The sequence below is a fragment of the Nycticebus coucang genome, chromosome 5 (assembly GCF_027406575.1).
Source record: "Nycticebus coucang isolate mNycCou1 chromosome 5, mNycCou1.pri, whole genome shotgun sequence".
Taxonomy (NCBI): domain Eukaryota; kingdom Metazoa; phylum Chordata; class Mammalia; order Primates; family Lorisidae; genus Nycticebus; species Nycticebus coucang.
In genome coordinates this window covers 124828261-124849924 of record NC_069784.1, presented here as the reverse complement: position 1 = coordinate 124849924, position 21664 = coordinate 124828261, and the positions used below count along the sequence as shown (strand labels likewise).

At 42.8% G+C, this 21664-nt stretch overlaps 1 protein-coding gene across 1 annotated transcript in view; it reads right to left on the bottom strand.

Annotated features, from left to right (window-relative positions):
* The window catches only part of UST (uronyl 2-sulfotransferase), a 316617-nt gene that overhangs the window by 46467 nt on the left and 248486 nt on the right, over positions 1–21664 (bottom strand). The window contains exons 6-7 of the mRNA XM_053592529.1: positions 5616–5713; positions 3383–3540 (exon numbers count right to left, since the gene is read on the bottom strand). Of these exons, the coding sequence (XP_053448504.1) occupies positions 3383–3540; positions 5616–5713 (256 nt within the window). The remainder of the gene's footprint in view (positions 1–3382; positions 3541–5615; positions 5714–21664) is intronic.

Sequence of the window (21664 nt, the reverse complement as noted above, 5' to 3'; positions counted from 1 at the left end):
TTTAGTTTTTATTTCACCTTAAGTACTTACTATCATAAACTTCTTCTGAGATACACTATTCTGTTTACACAGATACAAGTATTAATATAAAATAACTAATTTTTTTTAATTTCTAAAGGATAAGTTTCTCAAAAATTTTTGGTATAAGACAAATTTACTTAATGCTAGAATGTCCCCCTATAAGAAATGAACAGGGGGAAAACAATCAAGCTGTTAGTTACGAAGCCTGTTAACTTCTCTCAATGGTGAGTTATTGGAACAAGTTGAATTGAGTGGAAAGAATTAGTGAGTATTACTCTGATCTAAAAAAAATGACAGCCCCTTTGACTCATAGCCATTACTATTTTTACAAGTTCCTAAATGGTCGCCGCTGTTTGTTCATTTTCTTTAGTAATGAGAATGGTGTACATGTTTTTAGTATTGCTGGAGAGGGATTACTAAAAATCAGCACATACCTACATTATTTTAAATAATTAGGACAACCCCTACCCCCCAAAAAAATGGCCCGGGGCAGTATGCATCTTAATTTAGGTCTTCAAATGATCAGCTAATCTATGGTGACCTACTAGATTTGAGGTTTCTTTATTTCTCTCCATTCTCTATTCAGTTATAAAATTCTTTAATAAAGGGCAAGAGCAATGGTTTTAGTGCTCTGCAATATGTAAATTTATACTAAAAATACACAAGTGAAATGACTAAAGCGACCCGCAATTACTCTTTAACTTAGTTGACACCAACTCACTGACTTTTGTTGATGAGAAAACACTACAGGTGCTTAGTCTTTGCAAAAGCTAAAATATATTGAGAAGTTGGCCAGAAGTGTGCATTTCTCTCTCGCCCTCTACCTAGCAGGAGGGCAGAGAAACTCTTCAGGACAGAAGAACTGTGGACTGACTTGGGCTCCGACGTTATATAGAAAAATGTCACAAGAAGATGCCCAAGAGACCACAGAACACAGAAGAAGTTACTGAAACACCAACTCAATCGTCCGTTTTGTTGTCACGTGTTATGAGACAGCTGCGAGAGTTATACTGGGGTGATATTCACACACTGAACAACCAGTCCCACTCAGAAAGTGCAGCCAGAACAGTTGCTGAGGGTAGCACTGGGCCAGGGTCCTGAAGACCCCTTCTGTGTCATGAATCATCCCTTTCGTTACTACAATGTTGGAAAAAGGGAGGAGGGCTGTCAGAGCGGCAGGTGCACTCCGAAGATGGTGTAGAAGCATTTCACTGTTTTAACTGCTAGTACAGCTGGCTGCTGTGGGCTGGCCAAGTGGACTGGCTTATGGAAACCTTTCGTCCCACCACACAGGAATACCAGATGTCCCTTACTCCTCCAAGGTATTTAATGTACAGCTATGCCAAGCACGAAGGGGACAAAAGTCTTTAATTTATAGGTGGAAAGACTGTGTGGCTGAAGGTAAAGGAGCTAATAATTATAGAGGATTAAAGCATCTTGCTTACTATAATTGAGATCATTTCCCTGAGCATGCAGCCCCTGCGTGTCTTTGCCCATTATGTATCTTCTCAGTAAAAGGACTCTGCGAGAAGTGCCTGGGGCTATCCTGCACCCAGGGTCGGCCTCACCTTCTGCAGCGTCTACGGCCAATCCGTGTCTTGCGTGATCATTTACGTGATCGCGACAAATAATAACTCAATTTTCAGCCATCTTTTCTCCTTTAATTAATGTGCTCTCACATCACAGGAGGAAGACCCACAGTTTTTGAGAAGTCACATAGTTACGTAGGAAGTCAGTATGGTACACCCTGCCAGCAGCCTGGTCAGGGGCCTTTGGGGCTAAGCTTTTTGTGGATGGCGTATCTGTGTTTAAAAAGAACAAAGACAGAAGTGTCCTCATCTGTGTTATCAGGCCTGCAGCCCCATAGCTTTTGTATCCAGGGAATGTTGTCTGTTCCAGACCTCAGGACGGATGACGACGATGACATGGGTGACGCGCAAGAGGACTCTAGTGCTCTCAGTGATCTTCTTCCCAAAGGCTCGGATAAGAGTGTCCATTTTACTTAATGGTTAAGTGTCACCAGGATTCAGACAGCCTTTGATGTCGTACTGTATATTACACACACACACACACACACACACACACACGATGCCATATGACAAGATAAAGCCAAAAGGAGACAGTAACAATCATCAACGTCAACCTTTTCTTTTCCTCAAAGGAGTGTAACTTAGGACAAGACCTGTCCTTGCACAACGAGCTGAGTTTATGCTGTCTTGCAGAACTAAAAATCAGACATGTGAGAGCTCTTTGAGTTCTTTAAATTTAAATTCTGTAAACTCTCTAAATCGCTTGTTGTGGAAAGGCAAAGGAAGTCCTAGTTTCGAAAACCATTTCAAGGCTTATTATGTGTCTAGCTATTTAAACCACGTTTCTAGCTGAGTAGACACACCTATGGGGCATACCTTGAGATTTCTGGTCAAGTTCCTGCATGTAGATAGATCAGATTTTATTTCTGGATGAGAGCTGAGAGCCAGCCAGCCATCTTCCTCCAGCAAATCACCTGTGGTGCTAGGATTACCTTAACCTTCCATGACAGGATCTGGGGCTCCCTGGACAAAAACCAATTTACCTGGGTCTTGGTGCTTGTTAAAGAGGCAGGCATAGTTCAAGGTCCCTGTTTGCCTGTGGAATGAGAGGCAGCAGACAGAATTTGAGGAGCTTTTAAGCTGTTCCTTCTAATCTGCCAAGCAGAATGCTGTTATCAGGGGACAAGGATGCAAGGCTTGTGGTGGCAGCAATAGATTAAGGAGAATAGAAAAGAAACAAACATGTCATTTGTCTTTCCAGATAAAATAGTACTGAGAAAAAAAAAAAGATGGATTCTGAAAGTAATTATATTTACAGTGATACTACGGGTGACCTAGTAATTGCCTTGCCACATCCTATTTCTTGCTTCCATTTGAAGGCCACTTGGTTTGTTAGAATAAAATCATAATTGTATTTTCAATTTGCTGCTCTAGCTAGTTTATTGCTAGGATTTTACACGCTAGAGTGCTCGTATCAAATGGAAGTCGGGCCAGAGAGAATTCATCCCAAGGATGGCTCTTTCCTCCTTATTCATGTTTCCGACGGTGGAATCCAGGTGTGCATGCGAGATTCTGTTGCTTACCCCAGAAACTTGCTCAGGACAAGGCCCATGGAGAATGTTGCCAATTTTGTTTTGCTTGGGGAAAAGGAATGGAACCCTCAGGGCTTTAGAACATGGAGATACACCCAAAGTATAGGATTCTGGGATCCATAACTCAACGGTTCTTACCTTTCTTTGTAAGCCAGGGGAACTGCCCTGTTTTAGCAGAAGAGATCATTTCACCCTTTTAATTTCTGAAGTCTTTTCAAGGTGAGCTACAAGGTGAGTTACCTGGGTCTTTGTAGATACTGAGCACGCCCTTGAAGTAATGAGGTAAAAATCTTTCCAGTAAAAGCAGCACATCTTCCAACTCTTCAAGAATCCCCACCAGCAGGAAGTTTTCATTCACGTTCAGCTTTGCTCTTTCAAGGGCCCACTCACCAGGCTCCCTTTATGGATATAAAAATTCTTCGTAAATCAGGGATCCGTCTTTGAAATGTGCAAAAACACACTGAGAGTTTATCCCTCTGCCCGCCTCCTCCCCCACCCCCTGTTAGCGTAAGTCCCAACTCTATTTCCTTCAAAGACCAGCCCAGATGTAGCCCTATCCAGATCCCTCCTCATCTTCCCAGCTGGTGTCCCCTCCCCTCCTCACTGCCCCTCCCCTTTCATTTTGACCCTGCATGATGTCCAGCCCAAGGCCCTGAACCTCTGGGGCTCTGCCTAAGTGTCTGTGGAAGTTAGGTCTTAACAAACACTAATCAAGGCTAATTAGAATGGCTTTTTAACAGGAGGACCAAAGTGAACCAGTTAAAGTTAAAAGTTTTGAAATAACAAAACTTACCGACATAGTATTTATCTAGATATTAAAACAGGTGTCAGGTCATGCCTGCTCATCACCTTAGGCTGTCAGAGAGTTTATAGGGAAATCTTGTTTTGTTTTGTTTTACACAACAGAGGGAAAACAGCCTAATCTCATTTGCAGACCATACCTAGGAACCAATACTTAGAGAAAGCCAGCAGTTGGGCTCTGTCAGTTACCCTCTGGGGGAAGCTGGGCAAGCCAGGACGCTCTTTTGAAAACTGGTTAACAGTAGCCCTTACCTAGCTCAAAGCATTGTTGTGAAGGTTGAATAGGGAGACATTTGAAAGAGTTCTGAAGATCCCTGCATGCGTATCACCCAAGGCATCCTAAGTACTCTCTCCCAGATTAGGAAATGTACAATTTACAAAATACTTTAGGGAGTTAAAATTATGTTTCTCGGAACAAATGTCTACAATGTGATCAGAAAGTGAGTCATCTGGCCCCAAATCCTTCCAGTATCTGAAGCATTACATGTGAACCAGGAGGTATTTATTATTAGGGCAAGGGTCAAGTGTGGGGTGGGTGGAGGCCCCCTCAACTCAGGAAGTTTATGATGAAGCAGAAAATTGACACTCCTAGTCTCAGAACTTGAACCACACTAAACTAAACACAACAGCAACGTCAACAACAGTAAGTAAGTGGAAATCACTGTGGAAGGCCAAGTGCAGTGCAAGTGAAACAGCAGGCTACCCTGGTCTCTTTGGAGACACAAAGCCTCTCTGATCAACATCTCCTCTGGGGCATCCAGTCACTCCTAGTGACAGGGTTTATTTCCCATCAGGCAAGATAATGCTTCACATGGCTAGCACTTTGTCTCTAGGCTTGGGCAATTGTCTGGTATTTCTTTTTTTTTGTAGAGACAGAGTCTCACTTTATGGCCCTCGGTAGAGTGCCGTGGCGTCACACGGCTCACAGCAACCTCTAACTCTTGGGCTTACGCGATTCTCTTGCCTCAGCCTCCCGAGCAGCTGGGACTACATTTCAACTGTAGCTGCACCAGAATCTCCTGGAAAGGTGGTGGCACATGTCTGCGTCCCGCCTCGGAAACTGTGATGAGGAGAAGGTGCTTAGCAGGTACTCGGGCTGCTCCTGCAGGATAGAACGCAGGCAGACCACACCCCGAGGGCCCTGACTCTCAGAGCAAGTCATTTTCTAAACAAGGTCACACACTGGAGAAAGGCTGGTAGGTGATCACTAGAAAGCACTGGCCTCTCTGTCCAACCATGTCTCATGAGAGATGAGTGAATGGTGGCCGTGACCTTCCAGGGTTTCAGACCCAATGAGACACGCCACAAGTGCAGGAACAGTTGGTGGTTAAGTCCAGTGACTGTGGAGAAGCAGGCTGGGTATGTGGCCCTGGTCTACACTATCTCGTGGCTCTGGGGTGACAGCTGTTTTAGGTATAAACAAGGATTTAGTTTCAGTTACACAGCCTTATAGAGTGGTCCCCGAGGCCTCTTTCAGAGACCGATTTTTAAATTTCATTATTTACAAATCTTTCGGTGTCTCAAATGGTATCTTTAAAGACTAATAGTAAATATAAACTGAATTCCTGAAGGTTGAGAGACCAGGGACACAAAAGAGTCCCACGGTGCCAGACTGGCAGGTTTTCTGTTTGTGGGCACCTGTTCAAGCTGTAAGGCCTGTTTTAGTCTTTACCTGCATCTGGGATGCTGTCCACAAAAATACGGAATGATGTAAAATAACCGGGGGTTGGAGCACTCAGGATAGTTTTCAAGGATACACTCATTGATATCCTGGAAGAGAAAACACAGCAGTGAGAGGCCTCGTCATCTCCGCAGCGCTCTGTCAAACGCCATATGATTTAAGTGAGATTAAGGCCTGAGTTACACGGGAAAGCCTTGAGAAGATGTAGAGAACTCATAGATTTCACGAGAATACTTTCTTTTTGTCTCCCAACATCTCGTCCCCCTGGCCAGGCATACTTCAAAGAGTGTTTGCTGAGTAAACTGCATCTCTGCACGTCACGGTGGCTTGAAGTCTTTAGCTGGGTCCCAGCTAAAGCATCCTGAGGGCAGTTACACCTGTTGTGTTTTGTGGTACCCCAGCAGTTGCCAGTTGTATACCTACCAGTTGGTACTCAGTAAATGTTTGTTGAATGAATTCAGTATTTTTTTTTTTTGAGACAGAGCTTCAAGCTGTCTCTCTGAGTAGAGTGCCGCGGCATCATAGCTCACAGCAACCTCAAACTCTTGGGCTTAAGTGATTCTCTTGCCTCAGCCTCCCGCCACAAGGCCTGGCTATTTTTCAGTTGTAGTTGTCATTGGTGTTTGGCAGGCCCGGGCCAGATTCAAACCCACCAGCTCTGGTGTATGTGGCTGGCGCTTTAGCTGCTTGAGCTACAGGCGCTGAGCCAATTCAGTATGTCTTAATTCTTAATTAATTCTAACCTACCTGTATGGCTAGCCCTGTGTGGCCAACCCTGTGAAATGTGTTTTCCTGTATATCTGTGTATCTAACAAACAATTAAGTACCTACAATATTCTCATGAAGGATTTGTAAATTTAGAGGGGCTATAAAATCATTCCTAATTCCTAATATTACATTAGGTTACAAAGTAACAGGATGTTTACATACAGACATCTTCCCACTTTCAAAGGCAACAGGTGTGGCCTCTGGATTTTCTATTTCTCTTACATGAAGTTTAACATGGTGTTTCTGTTGGTATTACAAAAGTTGAAAATGGTTTGATGGGGTGAGGACAAGGGCTCAAAGTCAACTTTTGTCACTGATGTACTCCATAAGCCATGCCTGGTTCTCAGGTATTTCTAAGTATAAAAGATAACTCAGTCCACACAAACTAAACAGCTGTGGGTGTTTTCCAGAGACAATATCAGCATGGCAGACCAAGAGCGGGTGTACCCCCTAACACAGCCATGGAGTGAGTTTGAGTTGGCAGAAGCCACTGTACCTGTTATGACTGAGGTAGGTGGTTAGCTACCGAAATTTTTTTAGTTCAAGTTGAGAATACGAAAAACCATAATTCACACTTAAAAAAACAAAAATAATAATCTTTTAACAATAATCCCCTCATACTTCCTTGATTTATACACTAGTTAAATAGATAACTCAATTACTAGAAATTCAACTGAAATAGAATAGGCACCACATAACAGAGAGTATACTCAATCACGGAGTATCCTCGGGGCAGCAGAGGCGCACCGCACTGCACCCCACTGCACCGCACCATGCCCCACCCCACTGCACCCCATCCCACCGCACCCCACTGCACCCTACCCTACCCACCCCACCCTACCTCACTGCACTGCACTGCACCCCACCCTCCCCCACTACACCGCACCCCACCCCACCACACCACGCTGCACCCCATCCCACCCCACCTCACGGCAGGCACCGCACTGCACCGTGTGCAGACCGGAATTAGTGAAAAGCAGAGCGCCTTGTCAGCGCAGTGGGCCGTGCCACTGAGTGAGTGGTTTAGAGCATTGCATGTACAAAAACCCACAATAAATACATGTTAGACCCAAAATACCTTTCCAAGAAGAATCTGACACACAGAGAGATATGATAGGGATATTCACTGCTGAAAGATTGATTACAACAAAGTATAGCAGAACTTAAATGTTCATGAATGGCGGACTGGTTTAAAGGGAGCCGTGGTTCGTCTTCACAGCAGAGGGGTACCTGGCAAGGATCAGAGAATCTCTTATTTTCCTTCCTGAAATGTGTCCTTGATAAATTTTCAAATGAAAACAAGTAGGCTATCGGACAATATATAAAAATAAATACACTCGAGATCTGACAAGTAAGTTCACAAACTCATCTTAGAAAAAAGTGCAACCTACCTCATTGTTGAATATCTCTGTGGACACCAGATGGCCCAAAGGGAGTTCTTACTTCCAAGGTGACTTCAGTGTTACTCAGCACTGAGGTGTGTAGCACTTTTTCTAGGACGAGTTTGTGAACTTTATTGTCAGACCTCCTATGTTTATATAATATCTGGAAGGATACACACCAAACAATTGAAAGTGCTTATTTCTGGTGGCAGGCAGAATGGAAGATGGGAATGCATTGAACCGTGAGTTCATTCATTTTTGAAATATTGGCTTTTACTATAATGAATGCATTTTACTTTTATCATTAGAAAACTACAGAGGGATTTATAGATTGTGAAACAAACCAAAGCTTGTGTGGAGGGGGACACTCTGAACCCCCTCCTCCCTCCTACTCAGAGAGCATCCTCTGGTGGTCAGCCTCTTCCTAGGGACCCAGAAACCAGGTGGCATGCCCCTGTAGCAGCAGAGGGTGAGAAGCAGGGTACAGGGCTACTCTGGCAGGGCAGTGTCTGTCTGCTGAGGTCAAGGTGTCACACTGCAAGGCACACTTTAAAGTGAGGGTGCTGGGAGAGCTGTATCCTATGCCCTATCACATACACAGTCAACTCCCAGAGTCCTGTATTAACAGGAGGGGGAGGGCAATAAATATGGCCAGAGCTCCCCACAGAGACTCTCAAGGCACCTGCCGCTTCTCCAGAGTTGCTTTTGAATAAGTAGATCCATCAGGGTACAGACCGTTCACTGTGTCTCGGGATCTTAGCACCCCGCCTGGAAAAACTGAGGTGTCATAAACATCAAATGAATGAGTGGATTAATGAGTGAATAAATGGCAGAACCAGGACACACGGTCCCAGGAGCAAGAAAGGAAGCAGACATCTCTTCCTCCTGCTGACCCTGCCTCCCCAGCAACCCAGGCCTGGAGGCTCACAGGGGGTGGGCTGAGGACATCAGTTGGTTGGTGGGGGGAGGGCTGATGAGGCACCAGGGCCTAAGGAGACTGCTTTTTTTTTTTTTTTAATTGGAATCCACAAATAACCTCACAAGGTCAATTTACTAGACATAAATTCCTAGTTTAAAAGGTACAGTTAACAATTCTTTTCTTACAGCAAGGCCCATCTCCAGGGATTTCAGAGTTCCATTTGAGCCCATTAGGGTGATGAATGGTGTTCATCGCTGTGGAAATGCTATAGGGGGGCATAAATAAAAGATGACTGGGCCGGAAGATCCAGCGGAAGCAGAAATGAGCTGTGAAGACCCAGACCCTGAGCGGCCAACTGCTCAGCCATAGCCATAGCAGTGTGAGGACCAGGGGCCTTGGGGAAACAGCTCCTGGCCACTCACGATCCACTCTTACCGGGCCTGGGACCTTCAGCAAGTGACAAGGCAGCTTCCTGGGAAAGAGAATGAAACATGTCTCAACAAAGCCGCATCTACAGCATCCTGTTCTGACAGGTCAGCCTCCTGTACCCATCGGCTCCCCTAGCATTGATGATTTTACCTTTTGGCATAAGTCTTCATCATCCCGTGTTGTTTTACAATCACCCTTTGATACAAAGTTCTCTTAGGACATGTATTTTTTAAGGTGATTATGCAACTTCATTTTTTCCTTCCACGCAGTGCATCTAGTCTAAGTTTGCTTTAAAAATACTTTAATATTGATTTCAAACTTTTCTCTAAGATCATCATCCCAGGGACACTGTTAGCCAAGCCAGCCTGCCTGCCGGCACTTGATCTGCGGCAGTGATTTTCAAACCATGTGCAGTGCCGAGCGGATCTTAGGTGTGCCAAGAAAATTTTCAAATATCATTAATTAAATTATTTTTGAAAGAAGTTCAGAGCACAGTAAGCATATTCTTTTTTATGCTCTTTTTTTAAATCAACATAATTTAAGCGTGCTGTGGAAATTTAACTATAGGGTCAAGTGTGCTGCGAGATAAAAAAGGTTGAAAAACACTGATCTATGTGTGGCCTGCTCACCTTCTCCCTGGATCTTGACACCCACCCCATGTATTTCTGCAGTGCTGCTCAGACGCTCACATTATTAGGGAAATGAGACGGACTCCCTGAGTGAGCATTCTAGGTAACTATGAAATCCTTTAAACTATCAACATTACAAAAAATTTAGTCCATTGGTGGTGAAATATATTCTAAACTGTACTATTTTAGAAAGCATCCACTTACTCTCTGGGCTTTATTTGTGGGCTTTTAGTCTTCCGCTGTGACGTTACAGCAAAATCATCTTTTATTGACAAGCTCCCTTATCATCTCATAGGATGGACTGTTGATGAGGGACACTTGCCTTCTGAGTTCTAAAGGGCCTGCTGGGCTCACAGGAAGCCTATCACCTCAGCCAGCTCCTGGGTCCCTTGCCCTCTCTTCATGTCCGCTCAACTGCCTGCCCTGCAACCTGACCCCAAGTGGCTCCTGACCGTCCTCTCCCACGCATAGCACACCACACCCGCTCTTGGCCCTGCTGCATGACTGCAGTGGCTCCTGCTGGAGCCTCTTCTTCCACTTCTCCCCCGGAACCCGCTCTGCACGGCTGCCACAGCAACTTATCCCAAGGGCATCTCATCTATGTCACACCTTATTGACAGTGCAGCAGGAATGACAATTGGTTGGGGCCCTTATTTAAAAGTGTGAGCCCCCCGGCCCTACTTCCAGGACATTTTATACAAGGGCAGTAATCTGCATTTTAAGGGACAACCTCTGGCGTTTCTGAGAAGATGGTCACTCTTTGTGAGCCCTCTGCTTGGCAGGTAGCTAGCTGTGTGCCTCGGCGCTTCCTTTCTCTTGCCTGGAATTTCCTTCTGCCTCCTCACCTGGTCCCAGTAGCAGGCTCGGTTCTGGGAGGGAAGAGTAAGCATCTTCCAGCCACCAGGCCTGGGTCACGTAGGTCCAGGAAAAGGAGGGAGCTTTGACCATGGGCTCCCTGCCTTGCTGGCCATTCACTGCCAGCCACATCCAGCAGGTGGGGTCTCTGGGACCAGGAGTCTGGGGCCCAGCACTGCACACTCTCTTCACTGTTGGCTGAAACCTCAGACATTTCCAAGAGGGCTGTCCTGCCCTGAACTTCATCTACTAGCCAGGATGCGGTACTCTGCCCAGTTTAAGTCCTTGGTGCTGGATCCCAGGGTTCTGTTAGAAGTGGATGGACTTCATAACGGCACCCACAGACAGACGTCCAAGCTGGAGCAAGAGCCACGTGGCATCCCCAAACAACCTTCCCACCCTGTTTCACCCATAGTAGGGCTTGCCCTGAGATCAGACACTGCACTGGAGGCCTGGACACGACCTGCCCCTCCTACCCGCAGGGGCGTCTGCCAGCCCTGGCTTCTTGTTCCTCTCCCCGCGGGCCTCTCTCTTGCTTCTGCCTAGACATAAAACTGCTTGTTTCTCTGCAGATTCAGAACTTGAAAACTACCTCCTCTTGTGGGTTTCTAGTTCTAATTTTAGGAAGGGTGGAAAGAATTGAAATGTTAGGTAATTTTATCACAAAAGGTTAACTAAAAGACTATTCATATTTTATTTATTCTTTTACAATGCAGGAGAGGCAGATGAGCCAGTGAAACCTCTCTGTATTTATAGCTGCTCCCCATCACCACCTGAGCTCTGCCTCCTGTCAGAGTAGGAGTGGCATTAGATTCTCAGAAGAGCCCGAACCCCACTGCAAACCTTGCTTGTGAGGGATCTAGGTTATATATGTCTTATGAGAATCTAATGCTGATGGTCTGAGGCAGAGCTGAGGTGGTGATGCTGGCCCTGGGGAGTGGCTGCAAATACGGACTATCATTAGCAGAGCGGTTTGACTGCACAGAGACCATAATAAATCAATTGCTCACAAACTCAAATCAAAGCCGTTCCCCCTCTCCACTCCTGGTCCATGGAAAAACTGTCTTCCATGAAACTGATCCCTGGTGCCACAAAGGTTGGGGACTGCTGCTTTCTAGCACGTCTGATGGTAGGATGGAAGATAAGAAATTTAATATCCTTCTTTATGGGGAGGAGGGAGCCCTAGTCCTACAGAGCTCTACCACCCTGAAACTGAAACACAGACACAAGAGACCAAAGAGTTCCCACTTCCAACTGAAGCCACGTTTCACTGTGTCTCAGCCCCTGGCTCAGTAGCTTGCCCAGCACCCCTATCAGGTTCCAGATAGGGTGCTCTGATTTGCTCTCACTATGAACCCCCTTCTAGGAACAGTCTCAGTCCTGAATATCACGTCAGTCAGCAGGTCTGGTTATGAGTGTGACTTTCATATTGCCCACTCCTGGGCTCTGGGACAACATTGGCCCTTCAGCGGGTCCCGTCTCTGTCCGTTTGCTCACTGCCATTCCAAGTTCTGCCTGTCCCCAGGTCCATCCCAACACACTACTCCTTCCTTTCCCCTATAGAAGCAGGTGATTCTGATTACAGGGGCCAAGAAGTAGGATCTCAATCACTGGATCATGTCTGCCGGTTTCCATGGATAAAGAGCACCTTGTGGAAAAACAAAAAATGTGAGAAAATCTTTCTCCTCTCTCTCCCCTTCCTGGGGTCCTGGGTGGTGACAGTTCTATTCCTCTGCCCACATACCCTTCAGGGAACGAGGGGCTATCAAACCCTTGCTAACAAGGAAAGAGTTGTTTTTTTTTATGGGTACAACATTAAATGCTAGGTAGCATCTATTTTCTGAGTGCCAAAAGTATCTTTCAAATACTTGGCATCTTTTTCTTTTCTTTTTTTGAGACAGAGCCTCAAGCTGTCACCCTGGGTAGAGTACCATGGCATCACAGCTCACAGCAACCTCCAACTCCTGGGCTCAAGCCATTCTCCTGCCTCCGCCTCCCAAGTAGCTGGGACTACAGGCACCTGCCACAACGTCTGGCTATTTGGCGTTGCAGCCCTCATTGTTGTTTGGCGGACTCGGGCTGGATTCGAACCTGCCAGCTCAGGTGTATGTGGCTGGCGCCTTAGCTGCTTGAGCCACAAGCGCCGAGCCAGCATCTTTTATTAAAAAGGAATTTAAGTTATTGTAATTTTGGCCTATAATGTCAATATCAAAGCATTTCCTTAATTGTTTTAGTTGTCATTATCCATTGTGAATGAATGAGGCTCTGTGCATCTATAAAAAGCCAGGAACACCAGTCTAGCCTTCAGAAGGAACACCACAGCCAGGTGGGGTGCTGGGATGGCTTCCCTAATTCAACTCTCTGAACCTTCTCGAAGCCACACCTGCAGAGCCAGTGCTATTCCGGGCTCCGGGGCAGGGAGAGCTGCCAAGTATGCAGGATTTTGCCAGATTGTGTGGTTATTTTATTAGGTGGATAAATGTCTACAGATTCTAGTCTAAAACCACTCGACCCAACCTATTTTTGTACAAACATTTTCAAAGGTAAAAGTGGAATACATTATCAGTCACTAGGTCTCATAATTATAGTGTTTTTGGCTAATAGTCATTTTCCTTCTGCATATAATGTCTGGAATATTAGCACAAAGAATGTCTTTAAGCAGAGGTTGACCCCAGTGGGAGTTATTTATAGAACTACTGGGTGCCCTAAATTTTGTACCAAATGAGAACATCAAAATGATATTGACATTTTTGCCAAAAATATTTGGGCATAAATTTCATATAATCATAAATTATAAAAACTGAATTCAATGATTAGTTTAAGGAAGGCTGAGGAAAAAGAAGTAGAAGAGGGCTATTACATCTTTAAGGCCATTTATTAGAAATGAAACACAAGATAAAATTTACCTGGGTTTCTTTTAAAATTTCAACAGAATTTTCTAATATGATAGTTTACTTCTATGATGCCACGATATGGCCTAATGTAACTTTATTTCAGGGATACTTAATTTGGGGTTGCTCAAAATCATTTGCTCATTGTGTTTAAAAAATTCAAGCTGAAATGTTCACCAAACTAATGCCAAGATTACTTAACTATTTCATGCATTAGGCCTCTACTACATACGGGCATCATATTAAGCTCCCTGGCTTCATGCAGACAGCAAGTAATAGTGAATGCCTTCCTTCACTGGGAGTTTTGTAGTATGTAACCATGCTAATATTTTACAGAATATCTTCTTGGGAGTTGGTTCTCTATTTTTATATGATGCTTCCTTTTATTAATGCTTTTGTCCTATATTAAAATGTGTCATATTACTATTCCTATACGTACTTTATGTTTTTAAATTGTGTGTTTCCCTATCCCATTATTTTCAGCCTCTTTTTTCAATAAGGCCATTTATTAGAAATGAAACACAAGTTAAAATTTACCTGGGTTTCTTTTAAAATTTCAACAGAATTTTCTAATATGATAGTTTACTTCTATGATGCCACAATATGGCCTCATGCAATTTTATTTATAAAATAAAATTATAAATACCTCTCTGTATAAAATAAATTATAAAAACCTCTCTGTTTTTACTAGATGAATTTAATCATTAAAAGTAAATGAGATGATGGAAGTATCTGGATTTATTTCTGTATATTACTTTGTGCTTTTTTGGGGTTTGCTCTTTTTTGTGTGTGTGTCTCTTTTTTTCTCTTCTTTTCTTCTGTTGATTTAACTATGTTTTAAATAATAACCCCTTCCTGCTTCTACTGCTTTAGAATCTAAAGATTACATTTCTATTATTTCTATTGATTACCCTTACATTTTTTAACGTTCTAAGAATTTTTTTCAAACATGGTTCTGGCAGCTTAAAAAGTAAAAGCAAAAATGATAATGAAGGAGCTTAAAATACTTTCATTACTGAGAGGCTCTGAGGAAGGACATTGAACTTAATAGATGATGAGAAAGATGAGTAGAGGGAAAGTCATTTTAAAGTTTTTAGCATTTAAACTTGACTAAAAAATTTTTTTCTTATAAAGTCTGAAGTACTTTTTTTGCAATACTCCAAATCTGAGAAGGATTTAGTAACTTTATCCAATGGACTCCACCCATCTTGTCTTATTCGTGTCTAATTTTAATCTTAATCCCCCATTAAGGTCCCCCACTCTTTGTATTTTAATAGTGTTTTCAGTGGAGTTAGTAAGTAGTAAACTCTATCCGTGTCTGAGAAAGGTCTACCATGTGATAGTTCAGCTGTGTATAAAATTCTTGGTTGGCAATTATTTTCTCTCTGAACTTTAAAGCTATTACTTTACTGCCCACTGGGATCTAGTGTTGTTGCTGGTAAGTCTGCTATCAACCTAATCATGATTTCTTCATTGGTCATCTTCACTTCTTCCTTTTTCTTTACATCCTGCGGTTTCACTCTAAAATGTTTGAGTGTATATTTAACTTGGTTCTATTCAGTGCTTCTAATCTAAAGAATCACATTGCCAATTTTAGAATATTCTATTTTTTAGAATTGGGGCACTTTTAGTCTAAAGCATCCTATCTTCAATTTTAGAATATTCTATCCTTTAATTGTTTCAAATATTGCTTTTCCACCATTCTCTTTTTTGTATCTCCTTTTGAAAACTTATAATCCTTTTTTTTGAGACTGAGTCTCACTTTGTCACCCCCAGTAGAGTGCCATGGCATCTAGCTCACAGCAACCTCAAACTCCTGGGCTCAAGGAATTCTCTTGCCTGAGCCTCCTGAGTAGCTGGGATTACAGGAGCCTGCCACGATGCCCGGCTATTTGTTTTTAGAGACAGGGTCTCCCTCTAGCTCAGGCGATCTACTTGCCTCAGCTTCCCAGAGTGCTAGGACTACAGGTGTGAACCACCACGCTTGGCCAGGAACCTTACAATCTTTCCCCATATCTCTTAACTCTTTTATCATCATCAATCAATCTTTCTGAATTGCATTCTTGGTGAATTCCTCATGACTATTTTCTAAATAAATTTCCTCTTAATAAATGACTACTTTCTAAATAAATACTTTCAATATGACTACTTTCTAAATAAATGACTACTTTCTAGATAAATTTTCTCTTAATTTCATTCAGTTTAGAGTTAAATGATTCCTTCAATGACCATATTTTTAATTTAAATTAAAATGCTCTTGTTTCATGTCTTTTTCTATTTTATAATTTTCTGCTTTTTAAAATGAAAGTTATTCATCCTTTTATCTTTTCAAACATCCTAGGCATACTTAAAGACTTTGTGAGATTATTCCTTAAAGCCATCTGGAGTGAGTGCATGCTCCAGTAGAAGATTTTACTGCTTGCCTTTCTTGCTCTTAGATTTTTTTATGTGCCTTAGATGTTTGTTCTGTAGATCATCTTGAGTAGGAGATTCATATTCATTCTCTCTGTCCTCCCTCCCTCCCCTTCACCCTCTCTCCCTGAGTCCTTTCCTAGTGGTTTTGTGGTTACTACCATCTGGACTCTTGGGCTTTTAAGCCAGAATCAGGTCTTATTTATACTTCCCATCCTATGAGAATAATGGGATATTCACATCTGGTTACCAAGCAGCACAGAGTTTGGTTCCCTTCCTAGTTGTGATTTTGTTTCCTTGTCTCTCTAGGTCTCCAGCCACTTATAAAGGCACAGTTCCACTCAGTAGGTAGGCAGCTGCTATGTTCAGCCTTTTTTCTTTGTTTGAAAGTAAGGGGATGTACGGCTCCCTCCACCTAATCCCTCATTTAAAGCTTGGTGTGGCCCAGCCTTGTCAGGGTCACTCTTAGTCTCCTTACCCTGCAGAAGCCCAATTCTAGGCTGCTACAACCTGATTCTGCACCAGAGCCCTGCTGGCCTGAGGCTTCGCCACTGCTCACCACTCTGGTTCCATTCATGGAGATGTTCTTAGTTCATAACACAACTGGTAAATCCTTCGAATTTCCTCTTTTCATACTCTTATTTCTCATTACAACATGTTTGGGACTGAGGGAGTATGAAATCACTACACCACTTTGATTGCAGGCCCTGCACGGGCTTTTCATGCTTCTTTGCTACAATGAGGTCTGGCCAAAGAAATGCTGAGTGCAGAGGTGTAGGTGACCTGCAGGCTGCAACCTGCTAATCAGAGGAAAGAAGGCTGGAAAGATTTCAAGTCTGTGTCAAAGCAAGGTCACGTGTTTATTGAGATGTAATCATTTTTGCTCTGCGAGCATATCAGAGAGCAAAGGGCAATGCACCGTCTAAGTCAGACATCCAACAGTGTAATTTTCCTGAGGATTCCTGTAATTCCAGGACTATCTAACTGTCCTCCTAACATTGACTTTTATTGAGATGCTGCTGTAATCCTTCAAATTAGCAGGAGTCGGATTTATGGAGAGGCCCACCCCTTTCCCCCCACCTTGCACATAGGAAGTGGACAGATGACCATTCTGTGGGATTTCTGCAGGAATGGCAGTGTGCTAGCATTGGAGTGGCGTGTCAGTGCATCCTACACGTTTTACAATTTTACTGTGCTTGAACTTGCTATAACCATGGAGATATATTTTACAGACTCTGCATGCCCTTGTTACACACAGCAGTGACTTTGCCAGAATAGTGTTGCTTTGAATCTTTTAATTGCTTCAAGTATGTTGCCAAAAGTTCCAACATTGGAAGTATCCATGAATATAAAAATGGCATAATCTGTGTTCTGTATAGTCTTTATTAGGAGTATATTCTAAAGTTCTAGAAGATTCTCCTTTCTGTACTATGGTAGCCACTCAGTGCCGGGTAGGTGCTCTATTATAGTTCATAAAGGTGGTCTTTGAAGAGAAAGAAATTTTTATTTGAATTGTGCTATGTCTGGCAAATTACCATGGGAATCTGAGTGTCTAATAAAAGCTTTCAGAGAACCCTACAGCTTTTCAATAAACAACAGTATAAAAAATTCACCAGCAAAGTGAAGTCTAGAATGCAGTACCAATACATTTTAAACAAAAAGGACCGAAGTGATAACGTAAAGATGTATCATTGTTGATACTTTTTCTCAGTAGAAGTCTGCACGAATGAAAGGCCATTAAATGGCCTAGAACCCATTCCCCACTGGGACAGGTGCACCCCAGATGTGGGCTCCACTTAGAGAAATGATGACTTTGGGACTGTGTGTCTCAGTTGTCTGTGATTGTCATCTGGTGAGAGCCATGGGGCTGGATCTCTGCCATAAACAGATTTCTGTGAGGGCCCAAGGGCTGCTATGGCTCATACCGGTTTGCTGGGCTCACACCAGCCTACTGCTGCCTGGTGGGGTTAGACCAGCACATGGACTGCTGCAGCTTCTGCCTGCAAGGAGCTGCACGAATTATATTTGGAGGCATGCCATCAGTGGGACTATCTAACTGTCCTCCTAAAATTGTCTCACAGCAATATGCTGCTGAAACCCTTTAAATAAGCATGAGTCAGGTTTATGGAAAGGCCCTCCGCTTCCCCCCTACCTTTCACCTAGAAAGTGGCCAGATGTCCATTCTGTTGGCTTTCTGCAGGAGTGGCAGAGTGCTAGTATTGGAGTGGTGCGCCAATGCATCCTACAGGTTTTACAATTTTACTATGCTTGAGCTTGGCATAGCCGTGCAGCTGTATTTTAACTTTGTTCTGCTCTCTATGTAAAACCAAAAGGAAAAGGTGCTTATAAAACTTAGGACAGAGATCAGAAAGACCACTGCATATTTTACTTAAAAGTTAAATTAAGAAACAGAGAGAAAAGATTCATTCATCTCAAGCCTGTTCATTTCACCTGTTAAATGGGGCCCAAGGAATCGGCCAAGTTCCCAAACAGGTTAGCATTTCTCGGGGCAGGACTGACCAGGAAACTCAAGCTCAAACAGATCCTCCCAACCAATATGAAGCTTTGTGACTGTCAGAATGGCAGGAATTTCTGGGAAACCACAAATGTTCTTTAAGGGTTTTATACCATAAAAGTTATTTATGACCCTTTGGGCCACACAAGTTTCTAAAAGCCACAGAAACTGTCTGAGCCTCATAGCAATTTCACCTTCCCAGCTGAAGAGGTTCCGAACTCCTTTTTCTTTCTTTTCATATTCAACAGTCTAATAGTTTTGGCCTAAGAACCCAAAACAAACCACAAAAGTCACACTTTCAACTTCTGGTTCTCCAGGGTATAAACACATGTTTGTGAGTGCTTTAGGCCCGCCCGCGGCCTCTCCTTCCTGTGGTTCCGCAGTCCCCATGGGGAAGGTCATTAAGAGCCTACGGCTAGTTTAATAAAGAGATGTCGAAACTAAACAGAATCATTGCTTTAAATTAATTGAGAATTTCAGTTTTTCAAGAATTTTCTATGTGATGGAGCTTCACTAGACTAGTCTCTCTTTTATGAATATTTGAAAATTTTCATAATGTATAATAAAAAGCAAACAAAAAAAAAATCCCAGAAAAAATACTGACTGGGAGTATGGTTAGTCCTCTGTCAACAAGCCTCAAGTTCTTTCTACCTCCCCTTTTCCCTTTTTCTTTTTCTTTTTTTTTTGGCAGTTTTTGGTCAGGGCCGGATTTGAACCCCCCACCTCTGTAAATGGGGCCAGCACTCTACTCCTTGAGCCACAGGCACCGTCCCCCTTTTCCCTTTTTCTAGTTCATGTGATCATTCATTCATTGTCTATCTTTCTCTCACCACTGTAAAACTTCTTGAACCGTTTTCCAGTAGTTGAAGATCTTTATGAATCCTTTATAATTTTCCATCATAAGTTGTCTAAAGATGTTGTTTCTAACCCTGTCATTGCCCCACTCCCTGGATTCTTTCTACTCTGGGGTAAAACACGACTATATGGAATCCAAGAAAGAAAAGTTACACAGTCGAGCCTCTTTGTCACACTGGTGTTTGGGATTTCTCTCACCGCTTCCTTACAGGATGTTGTCCTATATTTTTACTCAATGCAGCTACATTTTAGAATCCATGCACTTAGTGAATCAACATTAAGCCAAGCTGTTGTTCTTTAAAGGCTGTGTTATAATAACCTCTTTTCTTTTATTGCTTTTTACTTCCTTCTATTGATGTTCCCTTCAATTTTTAGATTAACTGTCCATGAACCAGATCAAGGCTCTGTAAGCCATGAAAACAATTCAAGACACTACAATAATTTCTACATACAGAAGTCTACGCACAGCTTTTATTGAAATGAAGAACTACTAAAAAACGTTTCCCAGGTCTTCTTTCCTTCTCAAATGGAAAACCAAAGCCAAAGAAAAATGCGTATTTTATACACTCAACTCAAAATACAAGAATTGCCCTAATGATAAGAAGATTGATTCCATAGACAAAGTGATTAGCTACATTTATCATTTAGACACATGAGAGAAAGACTCTGTAGGGGGAACAGCAGTCTTCCTGGTGAAAAAGTGATTAAACATATTTGAGAAGGGGCTCTCTTTATCTGTTTTATCACGACAGCTTTCAAACTTACAAAAGAGAGAGACTCTGATAAACACTTTCAATACTCAAGGTGTCCACGCTCAATGTAAGCAGCAGTCCCTCAACACTGGGCACCCAATATCTGCTGGGCACTGTGTTGTGTATGGTCCATCCTCTGCCCACCACCCAGCATCCCCACTCCAGACCTCAGGCAGCAATGCTAATGCCCAGAGGTGCTTGCCAGGGAGTGTGAATGCATGCATGGGGTGAAGACAGGGATGCCCGTGCGCCTGCAGACACCATGGGGCGGCGAATCTGGGGCAGACAGGGAAAGCACATTCCCTGCCTCAAGGGGGCAGGTGCGGCTGAGCTCCAGCCAATCACTGCCACAGCAAATTTGTGCCAGGGCTGCCCGATCTTCTGACCTCTCAAGAAAAGGCATTTGGATTTTTGTTTGACATCTCTTAATTCTTAAATGTTAGCACCCAAACAAAACAAAACTTGCAAGTGAAATAAAGCATGTTTGTCAGTCAAATATAACCCACAAGTGATCCTTATGCCCTGTTGTCTCTGGCCAGAGTAATTTTAAAATTGGGTATCATTTGGAAAAAATAAAATATTTTATAATTTGCTATGCTATGTTTCTCACATGGATAATGCCGATAATTAAGGACAAGTGGGGTTCATCATAAGAAAATGACACACAGAAGACATCTGTGGTGTATGGAAGAAAGCACTGGATTTGTCATCGGATGATCTGGGTTTGAGTCTTGGGTTCTTCCTAATTGGCTGGATCACAACAGGTGAGGCAGTTCACCTTTTCTAGTATCAGTTTCTTCCCTTCTAAAACAAGGAGAGTGGTACCTCTTCTACAGGATGGTTGTGGGATTAAAGAAAATACACACGGACATGCTTTATAAACCACAGACAGCATGATGCAGAGGTCGGGAGTGATCGGTGGCTTGCTTTGTGACCCCATTGAGCAACACTGACAGTAAATTATGAGGACTATAAAGACCACAATGAATGAAACTCTTGATTAGCAAAGTGGTGAATATCTGCCTTTCGGATTTTTTGTGGCAAATTTAAAAATCACAGGTTGTCTTCCTACTCCCTCACCAAAGAAAACCACATCAGAGGAGATTATGATGCTAGAATACTTGCATTAATTCTAAGACTCAAATATAGATGGCTTTTGATCATTAGCACATTTTTTTGAAAGAAGATTCTTTTTTATTGAGTCATAAACACATAGATCATGTATACATTAATGCATTTATGGGGTACGATGTGCTGATTTTAAATACAATTTGGAATGCTTACATCAAACTAGTTAATGTAGCCTTCACCTCATGTACTTAGTTATTGTGTTAAGACATTTATATTCTATACTTAATAGAATTGACATGTACTCTTGTAATATGAACCCATTGGAATGGTCCCACCATTTACTGTCCTGCCATCAAATCTCCTCTCCCCCATCCCATTTTAATTAGCAGCACAACACTCTTTACTAGGAAAGTGGATAAATTATTTTTCAGTAACTTCAAAAATTTCACTAGGAGAGCAGAAAATTTTACCACAGGGATGTTATTGGTTTCACCCTTTAGGAAGCCACACAAGTCTGCAAATTCTTCACTTCTTAATTTTTAGCACTAAGAGTAGATAGTTC